Raw genomic sequence first — 27,364 nt, 5'->3', positions numbered from 1 at the left:
TGCTTCAACTGCTGCTTGGGGTTTCCATACCAGTCGACCTTTATCACTAACTGTGGCTGAAAAGCTGATCGACACATTTGTGTTCTCTCGAATTGACTACTGTAAGGCTCTACTCGCTGGGGTATCTAAATCTACATTGAACAAACTGCAGTATGTCCACAATTCGGCAGCCAGAATCCTGACCAGGTCCAGTGCAAGTGTTCACATTACTCCTGTCCTGGAGTCCTTGTACTGGCTTCCGGTCACATTCCGTTGCTCACCTATAAGGCTCTGCATGGCTTGGCACCTCAGTACCTGTCTGAACTATTATCGCCCTACTCCCCACCTCGCAACCTTCACTCTCTAATTCTGGTCTCCTAACTGTCCCCCAAGCCCCTCTACACTCTGGGGGTGACAGGGCCTTCTCCTGTTATGCCCCCAAGCTCTGGAACTCTCTCCGCAAGGACAGCAGAAACTCACCTTCTCTAAACCCCTTCAAATCCAGACTCAACACCTTCTTCAGAAAAGCCTTTTCTGAACTGGTTCCATTCTTCACCCCTCTGCTTTTCTTAGTACCACCATCCACGGTCTCCTCTGTGTGTTGTAATAGTGTTTTATCTTGTGTATTCTCCTTATTTATTGTTGTTGTCATTCTGTAAAGCGCCTTGAGAAGCCACCTTTAAAGGCGATACATAAAATAAAGTTTTTTTTTAATCATTATTCTAACCTGGTCGCAAAACCGACCTCCTCAACATGGCGTCCCGCGTTTCCCGTCTGCCCGCGACCTCGCCGCCTGCACCCCTCTGACGTCATGACGCAGCGCCCGTTCGCGGAGTTGAAAACAATAAACAATCTGCGAGCGACGCAGCGGACGCAAGAATCTCAACCTCCGGAAAGAAACGGGAAACGGAACCGAATCCGGACTTGGCCTGCTCTTTATTTTCCCGGACTATTCCGTCGAAACTCCGGGGCTGAGGGACACGTTTCACGGTTAACAGCCCCGTCCGTCGGTGTCGGTCTGTCACCTCTGCCCCGCTTCCCTGTTATGCGGGTCCCGGGGAGCCGGACCGAGCCGAGCTCCGCGCCCTGCCCCCCGCTCCGCCAGCCCCATGTCCCGCTGGCTGCTGCCCTGGTCCGGCTCGCTCAAGAAGCGGGCCTGCCGGTACCTCCTGCAGCACTACCTCGGCCACTTCCTGCAGGAGCGCCTGACTCTGGACCAGCTCAGCCTGGACCTGTACAACGGCAGCGGGGTCATCCGAGACATCAGCCTGGACGTCTGGGTGAGCCCGCCCGAACCGCGCCAGGACCGGCCCGGCCTGTCGGCACTGGTGTTGTCTGCGGCCGTCATCGTCGTTGTTATTAATATTATTGTTGTTATTGTCAGTAGCCGTGTGGCTGTCACCACCAGCACCAGGAGTCAGCTGGGAGAGTTTGGAGAATCTCCCAGTTCAAGCTCTGGTGTCGGGATGAGTCAGTAGATTTCGTCACCTTCACTGCGCCAGATCTTTGTCCTGGAGGGTCTGTGCAGTAAACTGAGCACTGTCATATGTCATATCATACTGATTCTGTCTCCTCTCCCTCTCTCCCATGTCCTCTCCCCTCCCCCTCCTCCTCTCTCCCCCCTCTCTCCCTCCCCTGTTTCTCCCCTCTCTACCCCTCTCTCCCCTTCCTCCCCTGTTTCTCCCACCTCTCCTCTCCTCTCTCTCCTCTCTCCCCTGTTTCTCCCACCTCTCCTATCCCCTCTCTGCCCCTCTCTCTCCTCCCTCCCCTGTTTCTCCCACCTCTCCTCTCCCCTCTCTGCTCCTCTCTCCCCTCTCTCCCGTTTCTCCCCTCTCTCTCCTCTCTCCCCTGTTTCTCCCACCTCTCCTATCCCCTCTCTGCCCCTCTCTCTCCTCCCTCCCCTGTTTCTCCCACCTCTCCTCTCCCCTCTCTGCTCCTCTCTCCCCTCTCTCCCGTTTCTCCCCTCTCTCCCCCTCTCTCCCTTGTTTCTCCCACCTCTCCCCTGTTTCTCCCACCTCTCCCCTCCCCTCTCTCCCTCCTCCCCTGTTTCTCCCCTCTCTTCTCTGTTTCTCCCCTCTCCCCCCCTCTCTCCCCTGTTTCACCCACCTCTCCTCTCCCCTCTCTGCTCCTCTCTCCCCTCTCTCCCGTTTCTCCCCTCTCTCCCCCTCTCTCCCTTGTTTCTCCCACCTCTCCCCTGTTTCTCCCACCTCTCCCCTCCCCTCTCTCCCTCCTCCCCTGTTTCTCCCCTCTCTTCTCTGTTTCTCCCCTCTCCCCCCCTCTCTCCCCTGTTTCACCCACCTCTCCTCTCCCCTCTCTGCTCCTCTCTCCCCTCTCTCCCGTTTCTCCCCTCTCTCCCCCTCTCTCCCCTGTTTCTCCTACCTCTCCTCTCCCTCCCTCCCCTGTTTCTCCCCTCTCTACCCCTCTCTCCCCTGTTTCTCCCACCTCTCCCCTCCCCTCTCTCCTCCTCTCTCTCCCTCCTCCCTTGTTTCTCCCACCTCTCCCCTGTTTCTCCTACCTCTCCTCTCTCTCCAGTCTGTCAATGAGCTGCTGGAGTCGGTGGGTGCTCCTCTGGAGCTGGTTGACGGCTTTGTGTCCAGCATCGCCGTGACGATCCCCTGGGCCGCTCTGGTCACTGACCACTGCACCGTGGAGATCCAGGGTCTGCAGCTGACCTGCCGACCAAAGTACAGAACCAGTGAGTACCGTCTCGCACTGCTGTCGATCCGCACTCTCCAGAACCAGAACCCTTTCATATAGACCTCTACAGCCCATCACACCCCAGTACTGTCCAATACAGACCAGTGCTGCCCAGTATGGACTACTGTAGACCAGTCCACTGTCCGGGACACACTGCTACAGCCCATCACACACCATTGACTGCTGTAGAGCAGTTGACCCTGTTCTGGACAAACCCATGCACAGCATTGTGCTTTAATGCCCAATCTAGTCAATACCACTCAGTCTAGATCAGTCTTTTGTGCATTGGTCCTGTCCAGTAAACATCTGTACTGTCCATCAGTCCAGTGAATCCAGACCTCTGTAGTCTTGTCCAGTGCTGGACCCCAGGGTCCGGTCCCCTGTTGGAAGGACCCGCCAGTGTTTCGCACTGGGAATGCTGTCTGTGCTGCCCTCTACAGGTACCACCTGGGACTCGCAGGGCTGGTCCTCCTGTATGACCTCCAGCATGCAGCTGGCTCAGGAGTGCCTGAAGGACCCGCCTGAGGCGTCTGAGGAGCCGCCCGCTCCACTGGAGGGTCTGGAGATGTTTGCGCAGACGATCGAGACGGGTAAGTGTGTGTGAGTGACAGCTGCTCGGGGCCGGTGTGTTTCCGGGCCGTGGGCCGCGGGCAGGGTGGGGTCAGAGCCGTCGGACTGGACCGTGCGTGATTAACCCTCGCTGTGCTGCAGTGCTGCGCCGTATCCGAGTCACCTTCCTGGACACCATCGTCCGAGTGGAGCACCAGCCCCTGGACTCCGACACCGGAGTCGCTTTGGAGGTGCACATCAAACGGTAAGGATCTGTGGCCACCTGGACGCCGGTGTCAGGTGACACCCACATGACACGGAGGGCTTCCCGAGACACTGAAGCCCTGCCCGTCTTGTGTGCCAGGCTGGACTACTGTGACGAGGCGGTGAGGGACTCCAGCCAGGCGCTGCCTGTTGACATCCACCAGCCCCCTGCTGTCCTGCACAAGATCCTGCAGCTCAGCGCCGTGCAGCTGCTGTACGAGGCTACTGGGGGCTCACAGGTAACACTCCCAGCCCAGCACGCTCTCTGGCTCAGAGGAAACCACACGCCTCACTCACCTGAGCACAGGTAACACTCATGCCTCACTCACCTGAGCACAGGTAACACTCCCAGCCCAGCACGCTCTCTGGCTCGGAGGAAACCACACGCCTCACTCACCTGAGCACAGGTAACACTCACGCCTCACTCACCTGAGCACAGGTAAGACTCCCAGCCCAACACACTCTCTGGCTCAGAGGAAACCACACGCCTCACTCACCTGAGCACAGGTAACACACCTGGTTTACAGGTAGCACCGGTGCTCAGGTGATGCCATTCGTGTCTCTCCTGCAGGCCGAGGTTCCCCCGGGCAGCGACAGTGAGGGGGATTCCCTGGCCACAGGCGATCGTGAGTCTGGCCCACAGCGCCCCCAGCTGATTGGGATGTGCTCTGGCGTCATGGAGACCAGTGTGAAGATCAAACAGAACAGTGCCCTGCCTGGGCCCAAGGTACTGATAGCACCAGGTGAACTGGCATTCACTGCGAAGCCAGTCTGGACCAGTGTGCACTGTCCTCTCTCCCTGACGTCTCTGGCCCGGGGAGAGAGAGGCACTCTGACTCCGCTCTCTGTTGTCTCTGTCAGCTGGAGCTGGAAGGAAAGATGGGCTGTGTCCACCTGCTGCTGTCCCCAGGCCAGATCGCTCACCTGTCGGACCTGCTGTCTGTGCTCTGCGTTGAGACAGGTACAGGTGCGCACATCTCTACTAACCTCCTCACCCTCCCTCCCCTCGGGGCGCCTGTGCAGCACACGCACACCCCCTCTCTCCCCGTGCGGTGTGTGCTGACATGGGCTCTCTCTCTGTGCTGTGGAAGAGCCCAGCAGGGGGGCCGATGGGGGGCGCAGTCGCCCCTTGGGCTCCGAGGACCTGCGGCTGATCGAGGAGGACCTGGGCAGGCAGCTGAGCGCCGAGACTGCCGACAGGGGCCAGACCAGCGAGGAAGAGGAGGAGCAGAGCTTCCTCGGCAGCCTGGACAACACAGGTCAGTGTGTTCGTCTGGGGCCGCACTGTGTGACGCCGCAGTGTGTTAGTCTGGGGCCTGTGTGATGCCCCAGTGTGTTAGTCTGGGGCCTGTGTGATGCCCCAGTGTGTTGATCTGGGGCCTGTGTGACGCTGCAGTGTGTTGATCTGGGGCCACGCTGTGTGACGCTGCATTGTGTTAATCTGGGGCCACGCTGTGTGACTCTGCAGTGTGTTGATCTGGGGCCTGTGTGATGTCGCAGTGTGTTGATCTGGGGCCACGCTGTGTGACTCTGCAGTGTGTTCGTCTGGGGCCACGCTGTGTGACTCTGCAGTGTGTTGATCTGGGGCCACACTGTGTGATGCCCCAGTGTGTTGATCTGGGGCCACGCTGTGTGACTCTGCAGTGTGTTAGTCTGGGGCCACGCTGTGTGACTCTGCAGTGTGTTGATCTGGGGCCACGCTGTGTGATGTCGCAGTGTGTGTTGATCTGGGGCCACGCTGTGTGATGTCGCAGTGTGTTGATCTGGGGCCTGTGTGACGCTGCAGTGTGTTAATCTGGGGACGTGCTGTGTGACTCTGCAGTGTGTTAGTCTGGGGCCATGCTGTGTGACTCTGCAGTGTGTTGATCTGGGGCCACGCTGTGTGACTCTGCAGTGTGTTGATCTGGGGCCACGCTGTGTGATGTCGCAGTGTGTTGATCTGGGGCCGGGCTGTGTGTTTCAGAGATGTTCTACTCCATGGGCGTGGGGATGAGCAGCAGTTTGGCGTCCCTGCGCTCGGCCAGCGAGCTGTCGGACAGCGGGATGGACTCCTCTGCGCACAGCCAGCTCAGCGCGCTGGCCGCGGGGGTGAGCACCTCTCTCTGCACCGCCACCGCCCCCGCCTGCGTCTGCAGGAGTCGCTCTGGGCCTCCGGGGGGGGGGGGTTTTGCTGGTCCTGACTGATCGCTGCTCTCTGTCCGCCTGCGTGTGCGATTCCCAGCTGATGGTGACCAGTCCCCGGCGCTACCCTGTCCCCGGAGCGCTGTCCAGCCTGCAGGCCGGCCCCAGGCTCTCAGGTGTGTCTCTCTCTCGAAAAGCCACTGGAGCCGTGTAGCTTGTGGTGTCTGCCCAGCGACTAAGACCCCCTCTGCCTGCAGGCCGGCTCTCGCAGCGCCCCCCAGCGGAGCCCCTGAAAACGGACGCCCTGCTCCGCCTCTCCCTGGGGGGGCTCACCCTCACCCTGCTGGAGCAGGAGCCCTCCCCCGCGGGCCAGCAGGGGGAGCCGTCCCCGGGCGAGGTGTCGCGCGTGTTCTTCCAGGAGCTGGGCTTCTTCAAGGACGCCGTGTTCAGCGGCAGAGACTTCACCCCGCTGAGAGAGAGCTTCGCCAAGGCGTGCCCACACTCCCACCTCAGGTACTGCCTGCACACACCTGCAGTGACTCTACACACCTGTACACACTGTACTCTACACACCTGCACACACCTGCACACACTGTGCTTCACCCCGCTGAGAGAGAGCTTCGCCAAGGCCTGCCCACACTCCCACCTCAGGTACTGCCTGCACACACCTGCACACCCCTGCAGTGACTCTACACACCTGCACACGCAGGGTTGGTGAAGCGGGTCTCCTGCTCTACACTGGGTGCTTGGAGATCCTTTGGGTTCGAGGAATTCTCCCGGACTGGTCACCTGTTCTCTGTCCCTCGCAGGCTCACTGGCTCGGCCGTTCAGGTCACCTGCGAATGGAAGAGCTCGGGGCGCCGCGCCCGCGAGATGACCTCTGACCTCTCCTTCAGCAGACTGGAGCTGCTGGAGTGCCTGCGGGGTCCCGAGAGCCCAGGGGAGCCCCAGTACACTGAGGTACCGAGCACCCTGAGCACCCCAACAGCCCGGGGGAGAATGGGGAATGCAGGAGGGGACCCGGTCTCCAGTCCCGCTGCGCTCCGTGAGGCCCAAGCGGCCGATCTTTACAATGGAGCTTCCGCAGGGGGGTTAGGATGAGGTTTAGGCTCCTGTTGGGTATAAAGCGTCTCTGGGGGAGTTCAGCAGCGGCCTGTGGGCCGCGAGGTGAACCCAAGGGCTGCGTGGGGCAGGCCAGGGTGGCAAAAGCCAAGACGCCGTCCCGATCCGCAGCCGCTGCAGGCAGCGTTCCCAGGCCGGGCAGGACGCAGTGCAGCAGGGAGCAAAGGGCAAGTCCAAGAGACGGGATCGGAGCATAGGAAGGGGGGCGCCTGAGAGCCCACGAAGGCCGAGAGCAAACAGTTCCTGTAGCCAGAGCCAGAGCGCCGCCAGGCCCGGCCTCAAGCAGTCTGATCCACCTGTGGCGCACAGGTGGCGCACAGGTGGGTCAGGGCTTCCCGCCTGATCAGGTGGTCACGGCCGCCGGCGCTGACTGACGGACGAGGACAGGCGTGGGCTGAGGCTGTCACTACACTAGCTTGCTATGCAGCGCTCCAGTGGGAACCAGCCCGACGCAGAAGGGGCGAAGAACGGAGAGGAGGTGCGCGTGTGTGCGGGGTGTTGGGCATTACTGGGTCCTTCAAACCCAGTTTGGGATCATTTGCCCCAGGTGGACCGAAGATGTGGGTTTGCTTCCTGGTGACTCTGACGGACTCCCTGTCCCTCTGTCCGTGTCCTCAGGTCCTGCTGTTCCAGAATCCCAGTGCCTTCACGTTCGGTCAGACGGCCAAGCCCTGCGCCCAGATCCATTACCGGCTGAGCGAGAGCACGTCCCGCAGGGTACCTGTCGCGCTCCCATGAGCTCCCCCTTTCCTGCTGCACCTGCCCTGAGCCCCCAGCCCCACAGCCTGCTGGATCCCGAAAACAGACTGTCACGCCAGGAGAGCTGGACATCCGCACTGTCTCTGTGTCTGAAGCGATCGGCACTGGGGGGTCACACTGCTCTGAGGTGTCCAGTGGGGTCAGAGCTGGGGGTCACACTGTACAGAGGTGTCCAGTGGGGTCAGTCCTGGGGGTTAAACTGCCCTGGGGTGTCCAGTGGGGTCAGTGCTGGGGGTCACGCTGCGCTGGGGTGTCCAGTGGGGTCAGAGCTGGGGGTCACACTGTACAGAGGTGTCCAGTGGGGTCAGTCCTGGGGGTTAAACTGCCCTGGGGTGTCCAGTGGGGTCAGTGCTGGGGGTCACACTGCTCTGAGGTGTCCAGTGGGGTCAGAGCTGGGGGTCACACTGTACAGAGGTGTCCAGTGGGGTCAGTCCTGGGGGTTAAACTGCCCTGGGGTGTCCAGTGGGGTCAGTGCTGGGGGTCACGCTGCGCTGGGGTGTCCAGTTTGTGCGTTCAGCTGTGACGTTGCTCTCTGGTGCTGTGCAGGGAGCGGTCCGGCAGAGGCTCGTGCGCAGTGACAGCACAGTGCGTGTGGAGCTCGGGGAGTTCACCGCAGAGCTGGACCTGGACCTGCTGACCCGGCTGGACCTCATCTTCCGAGCCCTGAGTGCAGAGGCACAGTCGCACGCACAGGTACACGTCCTGTGCGGTGTCCTCGGCCTGTCTCCCTAGCCCCCCCTCTCTCTGACCCTGTCTGTGTTGTTTCTCGGCCTCTTCCTGCGTCTCTGTCTCTCCCTCTTGCTCTGCCTGTGTCTTCTCTGCCTCTCTCTACCTCTGTGCCCCCGATCTGTACCTGCCTGTATCATCCTCTGTCTCTGACTCTAGCTGTTTCTCTTTTCCTTCTGCGCCTCTCTCTTCCTCTGGTCTTTCTGCCTCTCTCTCTGCCCCTTGACTCTTTCACCCTCTGCCTCTGGTCTCTCTGCCTCTCTCTCTGCCTCTGGTCTTTTTGCCTCTCTCTGCCTCTTGACTCTTTTCACCCTCTGCCTCTGGTCTTTCTGCCTCTCTCTGCCTCTGGTCTCTCTGCCTCTGGTCTCTCTGCCTCTGGTCTCTCTGCTTCTGGTCTCTCTGCTTCTGGTCTCTCTGACTCTCTCTGACTCTCACCCTCTGCCTCTCTCTGCCTCTGGTCTCTCTGCCTCTCACCCTCTGCCTCTCCACTGTGCGTCAGCGTGACCAGCCACAGTGCAGCGAGCTCCACTCCTCCGTCACCCTCCTCTCCCCGCTGGCGGTTCTGAGGCTCCGCTTCCCGGTGCCGGACCTGCGCCCCGGACCCGAGCGCCGCCCCCAGACCCGGAAGGAGGTCCGGAAGGACAGCCTGCGCCTGGAGCTGAGGGAGCTGGAGCTCCGGACCCAGAGCAGCCCGGACCGGGCCAGAGCTACCCCACCCTGGAGCATGGAGGCCCAGTTCTCTGACCTGCACGGTGAGGGGTGCTAGGGGCTGGAGTTGGAGTCGCTAGCATAGTATAAGGGTACGGTGTACCGCAGTACACTCCGGCGTGGGGATAGCTGGGATAGTCACTCCGGCGTGGGGATAGCTGGGATAGTCACTCCGGCGTGGGGATAGCTGGGATAGTCACTCCGGCGTGGGGATAGCTGGGATCATCTCTCCGGCCTGGGGATAGTCGCTCCGGCGTGGGGATAGCTGGGATCATCTCTCCGGCCTGGGGATAGCTGGGATAGCTGCTCCGGTGTGGGGATAGCTGGGATAGCTGCTCCGGTGTGGGGATAGCTGGGATAGCTGCTCCAGCGTGGGGATAGCTGGGATCATCTCTCCGGCCTGGGGATAGTCGCTCCGGCGTGGGGATAGCTGGGATCATCTCTCCGGCCTGGGGATAGCTGGGATAGCTGCTCCGGCCTGGGGATAGCTGGGATAGCTGCTCCGGTGTGGGGATAGCTGGGATAGCTGCTCCAGCGTGGGGATAGCTGGGATAGTCGCTCCAGCGTGGGGATAGCTGGGATAGTCGCTCCGGCCTGGGGATAGCTGGGATAGCTGCTCCGGTGTGGGGATAGTCACTCCAGCGTGGGGATAGCTGGGATAGTCACTCCGGCGTGGGGATAGCTGGGATAGTCACTCTGGCCTGGGGATAGCTGGGATAGTCACTCCGGTGTGGGGATAGCTGGGATAGTCACTCCGGCGTGGGGATAGCTGGGATAGTCACTCCGGCGTGGGGATAGCTGGGATCATCTCTCCGGCCTGGGGATAGTCGCTCCGGCGTGGGGATAGCTGGGATCATCTCTCCGGCCTGGGGATAGCTGGGATAGTCACTCCAGGGTGGGGATAGCTGGGATAGTCACTCCGGTGTGGGGATAGTCACTCCGGTGTGGGGATAGCTGGGATAGTCACTCCGGTGTGGGGATAGCTGGGATAGTCGCTCCGGCGTGGGGATAGCTGGGATAGTCGCTCCGGCGTGGGGATAGCTGGGATAGTCGCTCCGGCATGGGGATAGTCGCTCCGGCGTGGGGATAGCTGGGATAGTCGCTCCGGCGTGGGGATAGCTGGGATAGTCACTCCGGCGTGGGGATAGCTGGGATAGTCGCTCCGGCGTGGGGATAGTCACTCCGGCGTGGGGATAGCTGGGATAGTCGCTCCGGCGTGGGGATAGCTGGGATAGTCGCTCCGGCGTGGGGATAGCTGGGATAGTCGCTCCGGCGTGGGGATAGCTGGGATAGTCGCTCCGGCGTGGGGATAGCTGGGATAGTCGCTCCGGCGTGGGGATAGCTGGGATAGTCGCTCCGGCGTGGGGATAGCTGGGATAGTCGCTCCGGCGTGGGGATAGCTGGGATAGTCACTCCGGCGTGGGGATAGCTGGGATAGTCTCTCCGGCCTGGAGATAGTCACTCTGGCGTGGGGATAGCTGGGATAGTCGCTCCGGCGTGGGGATAGCTGGGATAGTCACTCCGGCGTGGGGATAGCTGGGATAGTCACTCCGGCGTGGGGATAGCTGGGATAATCTCTCCGGCGTGGGGATAGCTGGGATAGTCTCTCCGGCCTGGAGATAGTCACTCTGGCGTGGGGATAGCTGGGATAGTCTCTCCGGCCTGGAGATAGTCACTCTGGCGTGGGGATAGCTGGGATAGTCGCTCCGGCGTGGGGATAGCTGGGATAGTCACTCCGGCGTGGGGATAGCTGGGATAGTCACTCCGGCGTGGGGATAGCTGGGATAATCTCTCCGGCGTGGGGATAGCTGGGATAGTCTCTCCGGCCTGGAGATAGTCACTCTGGCGTGGGGGGGCTGCAAAGATTCTTCAAAATACAACCTCCGCTTAAAGTCACGTGCGTTCATCAGTTGTTTTATGGAATTCTAATAGTTCAAGTTATACCGGAAATAAAAACTAGGAAATGGTGATTTTGAAATGATCATCTCTCTTCTGACCTCACTCTTCCTGCCCCTCGTCTCTCAGGTGTGTATGAGGACGGGGAGGGGGGGTCGTTCCCCTGTATCAGAGTCCAGAAGGCCTCTGACCCCCAGGGTAGCGGACAAGATGGCACCCCCAGGTCAGTGTCTGTCTCTGCGTTCTTCACCCGGTCGGGACTGTGCTGCTTGTCAGTGGCTGAGCCACTCTCTCCCCCCCTCTCCCGCAGCGTCGTCGTGAGGCTGAGCTCGCCGGAGCCGAGCTCTGGGCCGTGGGAGGCGGGTGTGGAGCACAGTCTGGAGGGGGATCTGGGCTCTGTGGAGAGCCCCTGTGAGCTGAGGCAACGAGAGAGCTCGCCTTTCTCCTCCAACAGGACCATGTTTGAGACCGAGGAGGTCAGGAACGGTTATTCTCTCTCTCTCTCTGGGCCTGGTTCCCCACTTCTGTCCCTGTCTGACTGAGACAAGCCTCTCTTCTCCCTCTCTCAGATGGTGATCCCAGCAGATCAAGAGGAGATGTTGGCCTTCCAGTCTCAGTGTGTCTCCCAGTCCCAGTATGTGCTGGAGGTCACCCTGCCTCTGGCCACAGTGCTCCTGCCCAGCAAGGAGGCCTACCAGAGTCTGTACAACCGGTACTGTCATAGTACATCTGTATCTTCACTGCCAGAGTCTGTACAGCTGGTACCGTCACTGCTAGTACAGCTGTATCTTCACTGCCAGAGTCTGTACAGCTGGTACCGTCACTGCTAGTACAGCTGTATCTTCACTGCCAGAGCCTGTACAGCTGGTACCGTCACTGCTAGTACAGCTGTATCTTCACTGCCAGAGCCTGTACAGCTGGTACCGTCACTGCTAGTACAGCTGTATCTTCACTGCCAGAGCCTGTACAGCTGGTACCGTCACTGCTAGTACAGCTGTATCTTCACTGCCAGAGCCTGTACAGCTGGTACTGTCACTGCTAGTACAGCTGTATCTTCACTGCCAGAGTCTGTACAGCTGGTACTGTCACTGCTAGTACAGCTGTATCTTCACTGCCAGAGCCTGTACAGCTGGTACTGTCACTGCTAGTACAGCTGTATCTTCACTGCCAGAGCCTGTACAGCTGGTACTGTCACTGCTAGTACAGCTGTATCTTCACTGCCAGAGTCTGTACAGCTGGTACCGTCACTGCTAGTACAGCTGTATCTTCACTGCCAGAGCCTGTACAGCTGGTACCGTCACTGCTAGTACAGCTGTATCTTCACTGCCAGAGCCTGTACAGCTGGTACTGTCACTGCTAGTACAGCTGTATCTTCACTGCCAGAGTCTGTACAGCTGGTACCGTCACTGCTAGTACAGCTGTATCTTCACTGCCAGAGCCTGTACAGCTGGTACCGTCACTGCTAGTACAGCTCTATCTTCACTGCCAGAGCCTGTACAGCTGGTACCGTCACTGCTAGTACAGCTGTATCTTCACTGCCAGAGTCTGTACAGCTGGTACCGTCACTGCTAGTACAGCTGTATCTTCACTGCCAGAGCCTGTACAGCTGGTACCGTCACTGCTAGTACAGCTGTATCTTCACTGCCAGAGCCTGTACAGCTGGTACCGTCACTGCTAGTACAGCTGTATCTTCACTGCCAGAGTCTGTACAGCTGGTACCGTCACTGCTAGTACAGCTGTATCTTCACTGCCAGAGCCTGTACAGCTGGTACCGTCACTGCTAGTACAGCTGTATCTTCACTGCCAGAGCCTGTACAGCTGGTACCGTCACTGCTAGTACAGCTGTATCTTCACTGCCAGAGCCTGTACAGCTGGTACCGTCACTGCTAGTACAGCTGTATCTTCACTGCCAGAGCCTGTACAGCTGGTACCGTCACTGCTAGTACAGCTGTATCTTCACTGCCAGAGCCTGTACAGCTGGTACCGTCACTGCTAGTACAGCTGTATCTTCACTGCCAGAGCCTGTACAGCTGGTACCGTCACTGCTAGTACAGCTGTATCTTCACTGCCAGAGCCTGTACAGCTGGTACCGTCACTGCTAGTACAGCTGTATCTTCACTGCCAGAGCCTGTACAGCTGGTACCGTCACTGCTAGTACAGCTGTATCTTCACTGCCAGAGCCTGTACAGCTGGTACCGTCACTGCTAGTACAGCTGTATCTTCACTGCCAGAGCCTGTACAGCTGGTACCGTCACTGCTAGTACAGCTGTATCTTCACTGCCAGAGCCTGTACAGCTGGTACCGTCACTGCTAGTACAGCTGTATCTTCACTGCCAGAGCCTGTACAGCTGGTACCGTCACTGCTAGTACAGCTGTATCTTCACTGCCAGAGCCTGTACAGCTGGTACCGTCACTGCTAGTACAGCTGTATCTTCACTGCCAGAGCCTGTACAGCTGGTACCGTCACTGCTAGTACAGCTGTATCTTCACTGCCAGAGCCTGTACAGCTGGTACCGTCACTGCTAGTACAGCTGTATCTTCACTGCCAGAGCCTGTACAGCTGGTACCGTCACTGCTAGTACAGCTGTATCTTCACTGCCAGAGCCTGTACAGCTGGTACCGTCACTGCTAGTACAGCTGTATCTTCACTGCCAGAGTCTGTACAGCTGGTACCGTCACTGCTAGTACAGCTGTATCTTCACTGCCAGAGCCTGTACAGCTGGTACCGTCACTGCTAGTACAGCTGTATCTTCACTGCCAGAGCCTGTACAGCTGGTACCGTCACTGCTAGTACAGCTGTATCTTCACTGCCAGAGCCTGTACAGCTGGTACCGTCACTGCTAGTACAGCTGTATCTTCACTGCCAGAGCCTGTACAGCTGGTACCGTCACTGCTAGTACAGCTGTATCTTCACTGCCAGAGCCTGTACAGCTGGTACCGTCACTGCTAGTACAGCTGTATCTTCACTGCCAGAGCCTGTACAGCTGGTACCGTCACTGCTAGTACAGCTGTATCGTTGCTTACCAAGCCTGTACAAGCAGAACTGTCACTGCTTGTCCAGCTGCTGATGATATCCTGCCTCCTCTTCCCTCCAGGATCAACAATGACCTGTTGATGTGGGAGCCCCCCTCTCCGGACCTCCCTGGGCCCCCGGCCCCCCCCAGCGCTGCTCCTCGAAGGCAGCCGGGGCCCCGAGACCAGTTCCGCATGTGCAAGTCTGCCTTCAGGCTGGGTGAGCCCTGCCTATCTGCTAATCTAGTGCTTATCTAGTGCTGTGTGTGCTCCTGCTGTCCGGCTGTCTCACTGATCTGTGCTGGTCTCAGTGATCTGTGCTCCAGCTGTCAGGCTGTGCTGGTCTCAGTGATCTGTGCTGGTCTCAGTGATCTGTGCTCCAGCTGTCAGGCTGTGCTGGTCTCGGTGATCTGTGCTGGTCTCAGTGATCTGTGCTCCAGCTGTCAGGCTGTGCTGGTCTCAGTGATCTGTGCTGGTCTCTGTGATCTGTGCTCCAGCTGTCAGGCTGTGCTGGTCTCAGTGATCTGTGCTGGTCTCTGTGATCTGTGCTCCAGCTGTCAGGCTGTGCTGGTCTCAGTGATCTGTGCTGGTCTCGGTGATCTGTGCTCCAGGTGTCAGGCTGTGCTGGTCTCGGTGATCTGTGCTGGTCTCAGTGATCTGTGCTCCAGCTGTCAGGCTGTGCTGGTCTCTGTGATCTGTGCTCCAGCTGTCAGGCTGTGCTGGTCTCGGTGATCTGTGCTGGTCTCAGTGATCTGTGCTTTAGCTGTCGGGCTGTGCTGGTCTCTGTGATCTGTGCTCCAGCTGTCAGGCTGTGCTGGTCTCGGTGATCTGTGCTGGTCTCAGTGATCTGTGCTCCAGCTGTCAGGCTGTGCTGGTCTCTGTGATCTGTGCTCCAGCTGTCAGGCTGTGCTGGTCTCGGTGATCTGTGCTGGTCTCAGTGATCTGTGCTCCAGCTGTCAGGCTGTGCTGGTCTCAGTGATCTGTGCTCCAGCTGTCAGGCTGTGCTGGTCTCAGTGATCTGTGCTCCAGCTGTCAGGCTGTGCATCAGTGACGTGTTGTTGCTGTGTGTCCCCAGACTCGGACTCAGAGGAGGAGGAGCCTCAGTTCATCTCCGCTGAGGAGACCCTGAGGCACCGGGGGGCGGAGCTTCAGCTGGGCCCCACCCACAGCCTGCTCTCCCTGACCATTCACATCGGCCGGGGGCGGCTCACCTGTATGGCCGACAGCAAGGTGAGGTCACACCCTCTCGTGCCTGCCTGCCTGCCTGCCTGCCTGTCAGACTGCAGGCTCAGCCCACGCGTCTCTCTCTCGCAGGGGGAGTCCGGCCAGAAGGTGGAACAGTGTCACGGGGAGCTGGTGCTGGACGTGGAAGGAGGGAAGATATTCAGCGTGACGCAGCACCGAGGAGATCCCTTCCTCAACTTCCTGTGCCTGGAGAGCCAGAAGGTTGAACTGTACCACCACGGTAGGAGAGAGGGGGAGACGCACAGCGGGAGGGTGTGAGGGGAGCCGCTCAGCGGGGGGGTGTGGGGGGAGCGGAGTGGATCTTTCGGCTGTGCTGATCTCCCCCTGTCCTGTGCAGCGATTGTGCCGGACTCCCCCCTCCCGGAGCGGCTGGAAATGCCCAGTTTCACCCCCCCGGATCACCTGGAGCCTACCATCTACCCCTCGGAGGCGGGGGTGTCCAGCGTGGCGGGCAGGGAGAGCAGGAGGCAGATGCTGTCCACCGCCATCAAGATCACGCTGGACCCGGCGAGGGGAGTGAAGGTCCGTTCGCCGCGGAGTCCGTCTGCGTGCGGCTGTGTCTGTCCTGCTGTGTGACCTCTGACCCAGGAAGTACTCGCTTTGTGTTTCTCGTTTCTCCCCCCAGGAGTTCCTGGTTGCTCTCGGCCTGCAGGGGGCCACGTTGCGGCATCGCATGTCCTCGTCCTATCAGAGCTGGCACGAGCAGGTGAGTGCCCGCCCCCCCTGCCCGCCCCCCCTTGGTGCTGGCCGGCGGTCACGACTGATCCCCCCCCCCCTCTGTCTGGTCGGCAGCTGGTCGACTTCCTGGACGTGATCGACGAGCCGATCCTGGGGTACACGCCCCCCGCGGTCATCACCGTGCTGCACACACACCTGCTGAGCTGCGCTGTGGACTACAGGTGAGCCTGTCTGGATTCCCAGCACGTTTCTCAGCCCCTCCTGTGCAGGAGCAAGGTTATTACCAGGTGGAGACATGCACTGGGATTCGTATTTGCCCTGATCTCTCTGGACACACACAGTACAGCAGACAGCACCACCCAGTGTAGACGGTACATTGCACACATCATAAATAATAACCTCAGAACAATAAATACATTGTGGAACACGCTCCGCGCGAACGCTCTGAAGAAACGCGTTTCCTCTTGCTCTTGCAGACCCCTCTACCTCCCGGTCCGCATGCTGTTCACCGCCGAGTCCTTCTCCCTGTCCAGCAACATCATCGTGGACACCGCGACCTTCCACCTCCGGTAAGGCACAGCAGTCTGATCCGCTCCAGGTGTGACAGTGCTGTCAGTCAGACTCCCAGTGTGCAGCAGTCTGATCCGCTCCAGGTGTGACAGTGCTGTCAGTCAGACTCCCAGTGCGCAGCAGTCTGATCCGCTCCAGGTGTGACAGTGCTGTCAGACTCCCAGTGTGCAGCAGTCTGATCCGCTCCAGGTGTGACAGTGCTGTCAGTCAGACTCCCAGTGCGCAGCAGTCTGATCCGCTCCAGGTGTGACAGTGCTGTCAGACTCCCAGTGCGCAGCAGTCTAATCCGCTCCAGGTGTGACAGTGCTGTCAGTCAGGCTCCCAGTGCGCAGCAGTCTGATCCTCTCCAGGTGTGACAGTGCTGTCAGACTCCCAGTGTGCAGCAGTCTGATCCGCTCCAGGTGTGACAGTGCTGTCAGACTCCCAGTGTGCAGCAGTCTGATCCGCTCCAGGTGTGACAGTGCTGTCAGTCAGACTCCCAGTGTGCAGCAGTCTGATCCGCTCCAGGTGTGACAGTGCTGTCAGACTCCCAGTGCGCAACAGTCTGATCCGCTCCAGGTGTGACAGTGCTGTCAGACTCCCAGTGTGCAGCAGTCTGATCCGCTCCAGGTGTGACAGTGCTGTCAGACTCCCAGTGTGCAGCAGTCTGATCCGCTCCATGGCAGCACTGTAAAACCTGGACTGGGAGTCATTACTCTAACCCTGTGTCTGCCTGTCTCTCTCTCAGGTTCATACTGGACGACTCTGCCCTCTACCTGTCGGATAGGTGTGATAGCGACACGGTGGACCTGCGCAGGGGTGGGTGCTCCCGTCTCCTGCTTGGTGTGTGCCTCACTGCTGCAGACTGTATGGACGTTAACAGTACTCTCCCCTCGTCCTCTGTCCCTCTAGACTATGTCTGTGTTCTGGACATTGACCTCCTGGAGCTGGCCATCACCACCTGGAGAGCCAGCGAGGACAGCAAGCTGGTGAGGGTCTCCGTCTCTCTGACTGTCAGTCTGTTGTGGGTCAGAGTAAGAAATCTCTCTCTGTTCCTGTCTCAGTCTTGCCCGTCTCTGTCTCTCTGACTCTCTGCGTCTCTGTCTCAGACTCAGCCCCTGTTTGAGCTGCGCTGCTCCAACAATGTCGTCCACCTCCACACCTGCGCTGACTCCTGCGCCACCCTGGTCAACCTGCTGCAGTACCTGGTCTCCCACGGCGACCTGCACCCGCCTCCACAACCCCACCCCCCGACCGAGATCGCTGGGCAGAGGCTGCCGGTACGAGGACAGGGACTGGGAGACGGACAGGGGGGACACACTGACAGGAGTGACCGGCAGTAACTCTGTACCCCTGGGGGTCACTGGCTGCCCCCTCTGTCTCCCGCAGCTGTCGGAAAGTCCCGCCTCCCTCCCTCCCTGCCTTCCCGCCGAGACCGCGGAGATCAACCAATGCGACCTGACCGACGCCCTGATTGACACCGAAAAGAGCCAACAGGACGAGGAGGCGGGAGCAGGTGAGGGGAAGGAAAGGAGGGGCTCAGGCCTGAGTGTCCTGATAGCTGCCTGCTGCGTGTGCGTGCGTGCGTGCGCGCTGTGTGTGTGTGTGTTTGTGTGTCTTGTGTGCTATAAGTGCAGTACGTGTGCGCGCTGTGTGTGTGTGTGTGTGTGCATTGTGTGTAAGTGTGTGCGTGTGCTTGCGTGCGCGCTGTGTGTGTGTCTTGTGTGCTATAAGTGCAGTATGTGCGTGTGTGTGTGTGTGTCTTGTGTGCTATAAGTGCAGTACGTGTGTGTGTGTGTGTGTGTGTGTGCGTGTGTGCTGTGCGCTGTGAGTGCAGTACGCGCTCTGGGGTGAGGGCTCTTGCTTAGAGCACCACAGCAGTGTCTGCACACCTGTCAGAGGGACGACCCCACTGCCTGTCCGGCCCATCGGGAGCCTCACAGGCCACAGAGTTCTCCGGGAGAAGCGGCGCTGTCAGGTGTCGGGGTACATGGACCCCCATTATATCAAGAAAACCACTCCAGGTGCTGCGGAGGGAGGCTGCAGGGCCTGACGCAGACGTGCGTCCCTGCCCTGCCGAGCCTGTGGTGTGTCTGCCGCCCCCTGCAGGCTCGCCTGTGGCGGCGCGCCGCAGCTCCCCCGTGTCCGTCTACCTGTTTCCTGGGGAGGCGCCGAAGCCCCGCCCCCCGGGGGCGGAGGGGGAGGGGCCGGCGGCTGACGGACGGGTGGCTGCAGCCAGTGAGACGCTGTCGGAGGCGGGCTCGGAGAACTCCACGGACAACGACGACTTCTGCATCCTGGAGGCCCCGGGGATGGGCATCCCTGTGAGTTTGGGGGTGCCGGGGGGGGGGGGCCGCGTGAGTGTGTGCGCGTCGGTAACAGCCTGCCCCCCTCCCTCCCTGCAGCCCCGGGACGGCGAGCCGGTGGTGACGGTGTTGTGCCCCGGGCAGATCCGCGTGCGGGACGGGCACTTCTCCCGGCCGCGGGGCAGCAGCGATGCGCTGCGGGCGCCGGCCCGCTTCCCGGTGCCCGAGACGCGCCTGGTGCTGCGCGAGGTGTCGGTGGTCTGGCACCTCTACGGCGGGCGGGACTTCGGGAGGCGGCCGGGCGCCGCCCACAGCGGCCACCCGCTCAGGTACCGCCGCCGGGTCGTTCCCGGTACCAGTCTGCGCCGGGCGGGCTCGGGACAGGACCTGCCAGGGCCCGGGTCTAACTGACAGGCGGTTCACAGCTGTCAGAAACAGAAATCTGACCTTTCTGTCTCTCTCAATTTCAGTTCAATTCAAGGTGCTTTATCAGCATGACCGATGGGTACAATCAGTGTTGCCAAAGCAGATAAAAATAATGAAATTCACATGAAACAAAACAAAAAATAGAAGTAAAATAAAATCTACAGACATGTTACAGACATTTAAAACAAAGACATATTATAAAATATTGACATATACTGTAGGCGGCTGGAGCATTATTGGGAGACAGACTCACTGTTCCTCAGGCTGGGACAGGAGATCACATACTGGGCTGCCAGATCAACTGAGTTCCCTCCTCCCTCTCCCAGTAGGATTGGGACCTGTTGTGGTTTTGGCAGGTGTGGGAACTCTGGGATTAGATTTCTGAATTTCGGGAAGAATGTTTCTCTAATCCCAGAGTATCTGTCACAGTGCAGTAGGAAGTGCACCTCTGTCTCTGTTTCTCCCTGCTGGCAGTGGGAGCACAGCCTGTCCTCTCTGGGCAGACAGGTCTGCCTGTGTCGCCTCTGTCTTTTTCTCTCTCTCTCGCATCACCTCCTCTCTCCTCCTGTCAGTCCATTTCAAGATGCTTAATTCGCATTACCAATGGATCAATCAGTGTTGCCAAAGAAGATACAGTCAATACCACATCTACAGATGTTTACAGGTGTCTGATACCTGTCTCCCTCTCTCTCTCCTCCCTCTCACTAGGGGCCGGTCTGCCACGCCAGGTGCCCGGGCCTCCCCCTCTCGCTCAGGCCCGGCTCGGCCCCAGAACTCCTGGCGCTGGCAGGGGGGCAGTGGGCGGTCCCACAGCCTGCTGATGGAGATCCAGCTCAGCAAGGTGCGCCTGCCTGCCTGCCCGCCTGTTGTCCAGGGCCTGTCTGCCTGTCTGTCCGCCTGTTGTCCAGGGCCTGTCTGCCTGTCTGTCCGCCTGTTGTCCAGGGCCTGTCTGCCTGTCTGTCCGCCTGTTGTACAGGGCCTGTCTGCCTGTCTGTCTGCCTGTTGTATAAGGCCTGTCTGCCTGTCTGTCTGCCTGCTGTACAGGGCCTATCCGCCTGTCTGTCCGCCTGCCTGTCTGCCTGCTGTACAGGCCTGTCCGCCTGTCTGTCTGCCTGCTGTACAGGGTCTGTGTCAGTCTTGTCTGCCTGCCTGACTGTTGTCCAGAGCATGTCTGAGTATCTGTCTGCCTGTTGTCCAGGGCCTGTTTGCTTGTCTGTGTTCCTGTTGTACAGGGCCTGCCTGTCTGCTTGCTGTACAAGGCCTGTGTCAGTCTTGCCTGTCTGTCTGCCTGTTGTCCAGGGCCTGTCTGCCTGTCTGTCTGGCTGTTGTCCAGGGCCTGCCTGCCTGTCTGTCTGTCTGCCTGTTGTCCAGGGCCTGTTTGCTTGTCTGTGTTCCTGTTGTACAGGGCCTGCCTGTCTGCTTGCTGTACAAGGCCTGTGTCAGTCTTGCCTGTCTGTCTGCCTGTTGTCCAGGGCCTGTCTGCCTGTCTGTCTGCCTGTTGTCCAGGGCCTGCCTGCCTGCCTGTCTGTCTGTCTGCCTGTTGTCCAGGGCCTGTTTGCTTGTCTGTGTTCCTGTTGTACAGGGCCTGCCTGTCTGCTTGCTGTACAAGGCCTGTGTCAGTCTTGCCTGTCTGTCTGCCTGTTGTCCAGGGCCTGCCTGCCTGTCTGCCTGCTGTACAAGGCCTGTGTCAGTCTTGTCTGTCTCTCTGCCTGTTGTCCAGGGCCTGCCTGCCTGCCTGCCTGTCTGCCTGTTGTCCAGGGCCTGCCTGTCTGTCTGTCTGCCTGTTGTCCAGGGCCTGCCTGTCTGTCTGTCTGCCTGTTGTCCAGGGCCTGCCTGTCTGTCTGCCTGTTGTCCAGGGCCTGCCTGCCTGCCTGTCTGCCTGTTGTCCAGGGCCTGCCTGCCTGTCTGCCTGCTGTACAAGGCCTGTGTCAGTCTTGTCTGTCTCTCTGCCTGTTGTCCAGGGCCTGCCTGCCTGCCTGCCTGCCTGTTGTCCAGGGCCTGCCTGCCTGCCTGTCTGCCTGTTGTCCAGGGCCTGCCTGTCTGCCTGTTGTCCAGGGCCTGCCTGCCTGTCTGCCTGTCTGCCTGTTGTCCAGGGCCTGCCTGCCTGTCTGCCTGTCTGCCTGTTGTCCAGGGCCTGCCCGCCTGCCTGTCTGCCTGTTGTCCAGGGCCTGCCCGCCTGCCTGAGTGTCTGTCTGTGTTCTCTCTCCCAGGTCAGCTTCCAGCACGAGTCATACTCGCGCGCGGCGGCGCCCCCCCCAGGCTGGGCCGGGGAGGGGGGGGGGGGCGAGCGCCCGCTGTCCCGCCAGGTGTTTGTGGTCCAGGAGCTGGAGGTCCGGGACCGGCTGGCCTCCTCCCAGATCAACAAGTTCCTGTACCTGTACAGCAGCGAGAGCATGCCCCGCAGAGCCCACTCCAACATGGTGAGGAGGGGCTGTCTCCTTCTCCCTGAGCCTGTCCTGCCTGTGTCCAGGGTCTGTGTCCGGGCTGTGGTCACTGAGCCTGTCCTCTCTGGGCAGCCAGGTCTGCCTGTGTCCAGGCTGTGGTCACTGAGCCTGTTCTCTCTGGACAGCCAGGTCTGCCTGTGTCCAGTGTGTGGTCACTGAGCCTGTCCTCTCTGGGCAGCCAGGTCTGCCTGTGTCCAGGCTGTGGTCACTGAGCCTGTTCTCTCTGGACAGCCAGGTCTGCCTGTGTCCAGGGTCTGTGTCCAGGCTGTGGTCACTGAGCCTGACCTCTCTGGACAGCCAGGTCTGCCTGTGTCCAGTGTGTGTGTCCAGGCTGTGGTCACTGAGCCTGTCCTCTCTGGACAGCCAGGTCTGCCTGTGTCCAGTGTGTGGTCACTGAGCCTGTCCTCTCTGGACAGCCAGGTCTGCCTGTGTCCAGTGTGTGTGTCCAGGCTGTGTTGTGGTGTGTGTGGTGTGTGTGTGGTGTAGGTACTTTGACAGCGGTGGTCTCTGTGTCTCAGCTGGTGGTCAAGGCTCTCCAGCTGTGTCCGGAGTCAGGGCTGGGCGGTCCGGAGTGCTGCCTGCGTGTGAGCCTGATGCCCCTGCGAGTGAACATCGACCAGGTCAGACACGCCGCACAACAGTACACAGCACACTGCCAACAGTACACAGCACACCGCACAACAGTACACAGCACACCGCACAACAGTACACAACACACCGCACAACACCCTGCCAACAGTACACAGCACACCGCACAACAGTACACAACACACCGCACAGCACCCTGCCAACAGTACACAGCACACCGCACAACAGTACACAGCACCGCACAACACACCGCACAACAGTACACAGCACCGCACAACACACCGCACAACACCCTGCCAACAGTACACAGCACCGCACAACACACCGCACAACAGTACACAGCACCGCACAACACACCGCACAACACCCTGCCAACAGTACACAGCACCGCACAACACACCGTGCAACAGTACACAGCACCGCACAACACACCGTGCAACAGTACACAGCACCGCACAACAGCACAGCTCAACACAACTCACAGCAACTGCAGCTGCAGCGCACAACTCCCCTCCGTACTGAGCCCACTCCTCCTGTATCCCAGGATGCCCTGTTCTTCCTGAAGGACTTCTTCAGCAGCCTGGCCGCCGGCATCAACCCCTACCTGCCCGTCGACACGGCAACCGAGGGTGAGCGCCTGTGGCCGTCGCACACCTGTGTGTTTCAACACACCTGGGTGATTTGGGGTGCCACGATATTGTGCGTCTGAAAGCTGGTGCGCTCGTTTGAGGGGTGTCCTGGGTAAAGCAGCTTCAGTGTTGCCTGTCTGTCTCACTGAATCTCTCTGTGTCTCCTGTCTCACTGTCTCAATCTCTCACTCACTTTCTGTCTCCTGTCTCACTGTCCCTGTGTCTCTGTCTTACTGTCTTTCTGCCTCACAGTGTGCCTCTCTCCTTCTCACACTCTCTCCCTCTCTCACTGTCCCCGTGTCTCTGTCTTACTGTCTTTCTGCCTCTCTTTGTCCCTCTCACACTCTCTTCCTCTCTCACTGTCCCTGTGTCTCTGTCTTACTGTCTCTCTGCCTCACAGTGTGCCTCTCTCCCTCTCTCTCTGTCCCTGTGTCCAGCGAGGGCAGAGCCAGGCCTGGAGACAGAGCCAGGGCAGAGTCAGGGCCTGTGCTTGGGGCCGGACCTGACCGTGTCCATGGAGACGACCTCCAGTGACCAGAGCTCCGCCTCCACGGGGTCATCCTCCGCAGACCAGCCCATCTACTTCAGGTGGGCGGAGCCTGCGGCCGGCCAGGGGGGCGGTGCTGGGGCGGTGTTGGGCAGGGGGCCGGACGTGTCCGTGCTCATGACCCCTGTGTCTCTCTGCAGGGAGTTCCGGTTCACCTCCGAGGTACCCATCTGGCTGGATTATCATGGGAAGCATGTCAGCATAGAGCAGGTGAGCAGAGAGACAGGACAGCCTGTCTGTGTGTCTCAGGGCCTGTCTCTCTGTCTGTGTGACTCAGGGCCTGTCTGTCTGCCTGTCTGTGTGTCTCAGGGCCTGTCTGTCTGCCTGTCTGTGTGTCTCAGGGCCTGTCTGTCTGCCTGTCTGTGTGTCTCAGGGCCTGTCTCAGGGCCTGTGTCTCTGTCTGTGTGACTCAGGGCCTGTCTGTCTCTCTGTCTGTATGACTCAGGGCCTGTCTGTCTCTCTGTCTGTGTGTCTCAGGGCCTGTCTGTCTACCTGTCTGTGTGACTCAGGGCCTGTCTCAGGGCCTGTGTCTCTGTCTGTGTGACTCAGGGCCTGTCTGTCTGCCTGTCTGTGTGTCTCAGGGCCTGTGTCTCTGTCTGTGTGACTCAGGGCCTGTCTGTCTCTCTCAGGGCACGTTTGCGGGGATCCTGATCGGTTTAGCCCAGCTCAACTGCTCTGAGCTGAAACTGAAGAGACTGTGCTGCCGACACGGGTCAGTGGAGACGCCTCAGCCTACCCCCCGTCTCTCTCCTCTCCTGCCCCCCGTGTGTCTCTCTCCCCTCTGACAACCCCCCTCTCTCTCTGGCCCTCAGGCTGCTGGGGGTGGAGAAGGTGATTAATTACGCCATTAACGAGTGGCTGACGGACATCCGCAAGAACCAGCTGCCGGGGATTCTGGGAGGAGTGGGCCCCATGCACTCGGTGGTGCAGCTGTGTGAGTACAGGAAGTGACCTCGGCGGCCGCGTTCCGGCCCGGCCCGCTGCGGCCCGGCCCGCCTGACGCCCTGTCCTCCTCTCGCTGTGCCTGCAGTCCACGGGGTGCGGGACCTCTTCTGGATGCCCATAGAGCAGTACCGCCGGGACGGGCGCATTATCCGCGGCCTCCAGCGGGGGGCGGCCTCCTTCGGCACCTCCACGGCCTCCGCTGCGCTGGAGCTGAGCAACAGGCTGGTGCAGGCCATTCAGGTACGCCCCGCCCTCCACCGTGCCACGCCCACCCCACCATGCCCCGCCCTCCACTGTACCACGCCCACCCCACCATGCCCCGCCCATCCAGAGCCCCGCCCCCACTGTGTCACGCCCACTCCATCCTGTCCCGTCCATCCAGAGCCCCGCCCTCCACTGTGCCACACCCCCACCCTGCTCCACCCTGCCCAGAGCCCCACCCTCCACTGTGCCACTCCCACCCAGAGCCCCACCCACTAAGAGCCCCACCTAGAGCCCCACACTCAACTGTGCCACCCCCAACCTGACCCACCCACCAAGAGCCCCACCCTCCACTGTGCCACTCCCACCCTGACCCTCCCACCCAGAGCCCCACCCTCCACTGTGCCATGCCCCCCACCCTGCCCCGCCCAGAACCCTGCCCTGGTCCGTGCCCCTCCCACCCTGTCCTGCCCTGTCCACCCAGAGCCCTGCCCATCCTGCCCTGTCCCGCCTCTCCAGAGCCCCACCCTCCACTGTGCCTCCCACCCAGCCTGCCCCTGCTGAGCGACAGGCGTGCCCCTCTCCCCAGGCCACAGCGGAGACCGTGTACGACATCCTGTCCCCTGCGCCGCCTCTGTGTCGGGCCCTGTCGGACCGGCGCCACGCCCACCGCCGGCCGGCCCAGCCTGCTGACCTGCGTGAGGGCGTCGCCAAGGCCTACGACACTGTCCGCGAGGTAAGACTGCTGGCCGGCAGGGCTGCTACCTGTCCCTCACCCCGTCTCTGCCCTGTCTCTCTGTCTCTCTCTCCCGCCTGTCTGTCCGTTTCTCTCTCTCCTGCCTGTCTCTCTCTCTCTCTCTCCCGCCTGTCTGCCTGTCTCTCTCCTCTCTCTCTCTCCCACCTGTCTGTCCGTTTCTCTCTCTCCTGCCTGTCTCTCTCTCTCTCTCTCCCGCCTGTCTGCCTGTCTCTCTCCTCTCTCTCTCTCCCACCTGTCTGTCCGTTTCTCTCTCTCCTGCCTGCCTGTCTGTCTGCCTGTCTCTCTCTCTCACGCCTGTCTGTCCGTTTCTCTCTCTCCTGCCTGTCTCTCTCTCTCTCCCGCCTGTCTGTCTGTCTGCCTGTCTCTCTCTCTCTCCCGCCTGTCCGTTTCTCTCTCTCCTGCCTGTCTCTCTCTCCCTTCTGCCTGTCTCTCTCTCTCTCTCTCTCCCGCCTGTCTGTCCGTCTCTCTCTCTCTCCCGCTTGTCTGTCTGTCTGCCTGCCTGCCTGCCTGCCTGTCTCTCTTTCCCCCGCCTGTCTCTCTGCCTGTCCCTGTCTCTGGCTGCTGCAGGCCTGTATTCACCCCTCTCTCCCTGCAGGGGGTGATAGACACCGCGCAGACCATCTGCGTCATGGCGTCGCGGGGTCACGAGCAGAAGGGGCTGCCGGGGGCGGTGGGCGGGGTCCTGCGGCAGATCCCGCCCACGGTGGTCCGCCCTCTCATCGTCGCCACGGAGGCGACCTCCAACCTGCTGGGCGGCATGCGGAACCAGATCAAGCCGGACGCGCGGAAGGAGGACTTCTTGAAGTGGCGCACCGAGGACAGCCAGGAGTGAGGGGGAAGGAGAAGCCTGCTGCACAGGGCGGGGCTCCCGCCCCCCCAGGGGGACTGCAGAGGCGCCGCCCTGCTGGCCGGCCCTGGTGTGGGAGCTGCTGGCGGGTGCTCGTCTCTGATCCCGGAGTGGCCAGTGTCCAGCCCCCACTGTCCCCTCCATGTGTGTGCATGTGTGTGTGTGCGTGTGTGAATGTGCTGCTCGGCCCCTTCCCCCCGCGCGCGAGTCCATGTGCCATGACCCTCTCCCCCCCCCCCTCCTCGGCCAGGCAGAGAGAGGCGCCCCTGTCCAGCGCGTTCGGGTGGGGGGGGGCCCGAGCGGCGGTGTGCTCTCATGTGACCACAGCTTCGAATGGACGAATGACCTGTACATTGATCACCCAGACCAGATTAAAAAAATAAATAAAATATTTTAAAGTCTAACTGTGCCCTTGGGAGGCAGGCTGCTGGCGTCTCTCTGGGGTGCAGTGTGGGGGGGGGGGTCCGTTTCATGCTCCTGGGTCCCCACCAGGACCCCCGCTGTGCCCCACTTTCCTCGGCGGTGGGCCCGGTTCTGGCCCAAGCCCAGGTTCAGGTGGTGGAGGGGCTCATGTTGACAGCACTGGGACACAGACTGAAGCAGAAGGGCACGGCCTCACCCCCCGGAGTGCAGTGTTGGGGCGCAGTTTTACTCGGCACAAGGAAGAAGCTGTAACCCGGCGCCAGACACGGACCAGAACCGGGCGGGATTCATCCCAGGCAGTGCCCTACCCGCCTGCAGGGGCCCACTCTCAGTTTTGAGCCAAGAAGCCTGGAATCTGTGGAGGAATCTATAAAACTGGAGGGTCTGTACTTTACACAGAGAGTGGTGGGAGTGTGGAACAGCCTTGTGGCCTCCAGGCTGTTCAAGATCTCATCCAGGGGTTTCTGGCATCGGCTTCAATGTCATGTCTGGTGAGCCTGTTCCACTCTCCCACCACCCTTCTTGTAAAGTAGTGTTTCCTTTCCTGCATGTGAGGTGCAATTGCCCCTAGCCTGGGGGGGGGGGGGGAGTTGTGTTCCAGTTTGTTCTGGAATTTATTCTGTGAATACTCCCATCAGACTATCTGAACAAGACTCAACCAGTTCACCACCTTCTCCTGCTGCAGCTGGGACACTCCTTTAACCTCCCGCTGAGAATCTGCTCTTTCCTGGACGAGCTGCAGCTGTCTGCACTGTCCCTCTCCACGTTCTTACGCCCCTGGGGTACAGGAGGTAACAAATCTTATAAAAAGAGCGCAGTCGTATTACCTTCTTCATAAAAGAGACCGAAAACACTGCGTTGGCACAACACTTACAACTTCCGGGGCCTGTGGGTAAGAACTGGAAAAGGAAGGAAAGGGGAAACGTGACGAAAAGAGGAAAGAGAC

General features: G+C 60.2%; 1 protein-coding gene across 2 annotated transcripts; it reads left to right on the top strand.

Annotated features, from left to right (window-relative positions):
* Positions 1–797: 797 nt before the first annotated feature.
* atg2a (autophagy related 2A) lies at positions 798–26,399 on the top strand. 2 transcript variants are annotated; one of them, XM_088609087.1, is made up of 42 exons: positions 798–1,259; positions 2,512–2,674; positions 3,117–3,266; positions 3,388–3,490; positions 3,590–3,728; positions 4,061–4,216; positions 4,351–4,450; positions 4,581–4,748; positions 5,453–5,577; positions 5,711–5,786; positions 5,868–6,123; positions 6,420–6,570; positions 7,351–7,449; positions 8,038–8,184; positions 8,717–8,969; positions 10,951–11,044; positions 11,132–11,297; positions 11,391–11,533; positions 13,917–14,053; positions 14,909–15,063; positions 15,148–15,298; positions 15,416–15,600; positions 15,704–15,784; positions 15,871–15,977; positions 16,233–16,325; positions 17,054–17,124; positions 17,218–17,294; positions 17,415–17,585; positions 17,695–17,821; positions 18,415–18,629; positions 18,711–18,940; positions 19,746–19,878; positions 21,248–21,457; positions 22,000–22,101; positions 22,614–22,698; positions 23,136–23,286; positions 23,386–23,455; positions 23,875–23,957; positions 24,058–24,179; positions 24,276–24,430; positions 24,981–25,127; positions 25,744–26,399. In XM_088609087.1, exons 1-42 carry the CDS (start codon positions 1,089–1,091, stop codon positions 25,978–25,980), a joined length of 5,955 nt encoding a protein of 1,984 aa, XP_088465213.1. In that variant the 5' UTR covers positions 798–1,088; the 3' UTR covers positions 25,981–26,399. The 2 variants fall into 2 exon arrangements, with proteins under 2 accessions (XP_088465213.1, XP_088465211.1); XM_088609085.1 differs by having other exon boundaries at positions 4,351–4,456.
* Positions 26,400–27,364: the final 965 nt, after the last annotated feature.

Source organism: Lepisosteus platostomus, chromosome 16 (genome assembly GCF_059453375.1).
Source record: "Lepisosteus platostomus isolate fLepPlt1 chromosome 16, fLepPlt1.hap1, whole genome shotgun sequence".
Lineage (NCBI taxonomy): Eukaryota > Metazoa > Chordata > Actinopteri > Semionotiformes > Lepisosteidae > Lepisosteus > Lepisosteus platostomus.
The sequence above is the reverse complement of the archived record's forward strand: the minus strand, read 5'-3'. Positions and strand labels throughout refer to the sequence as shown.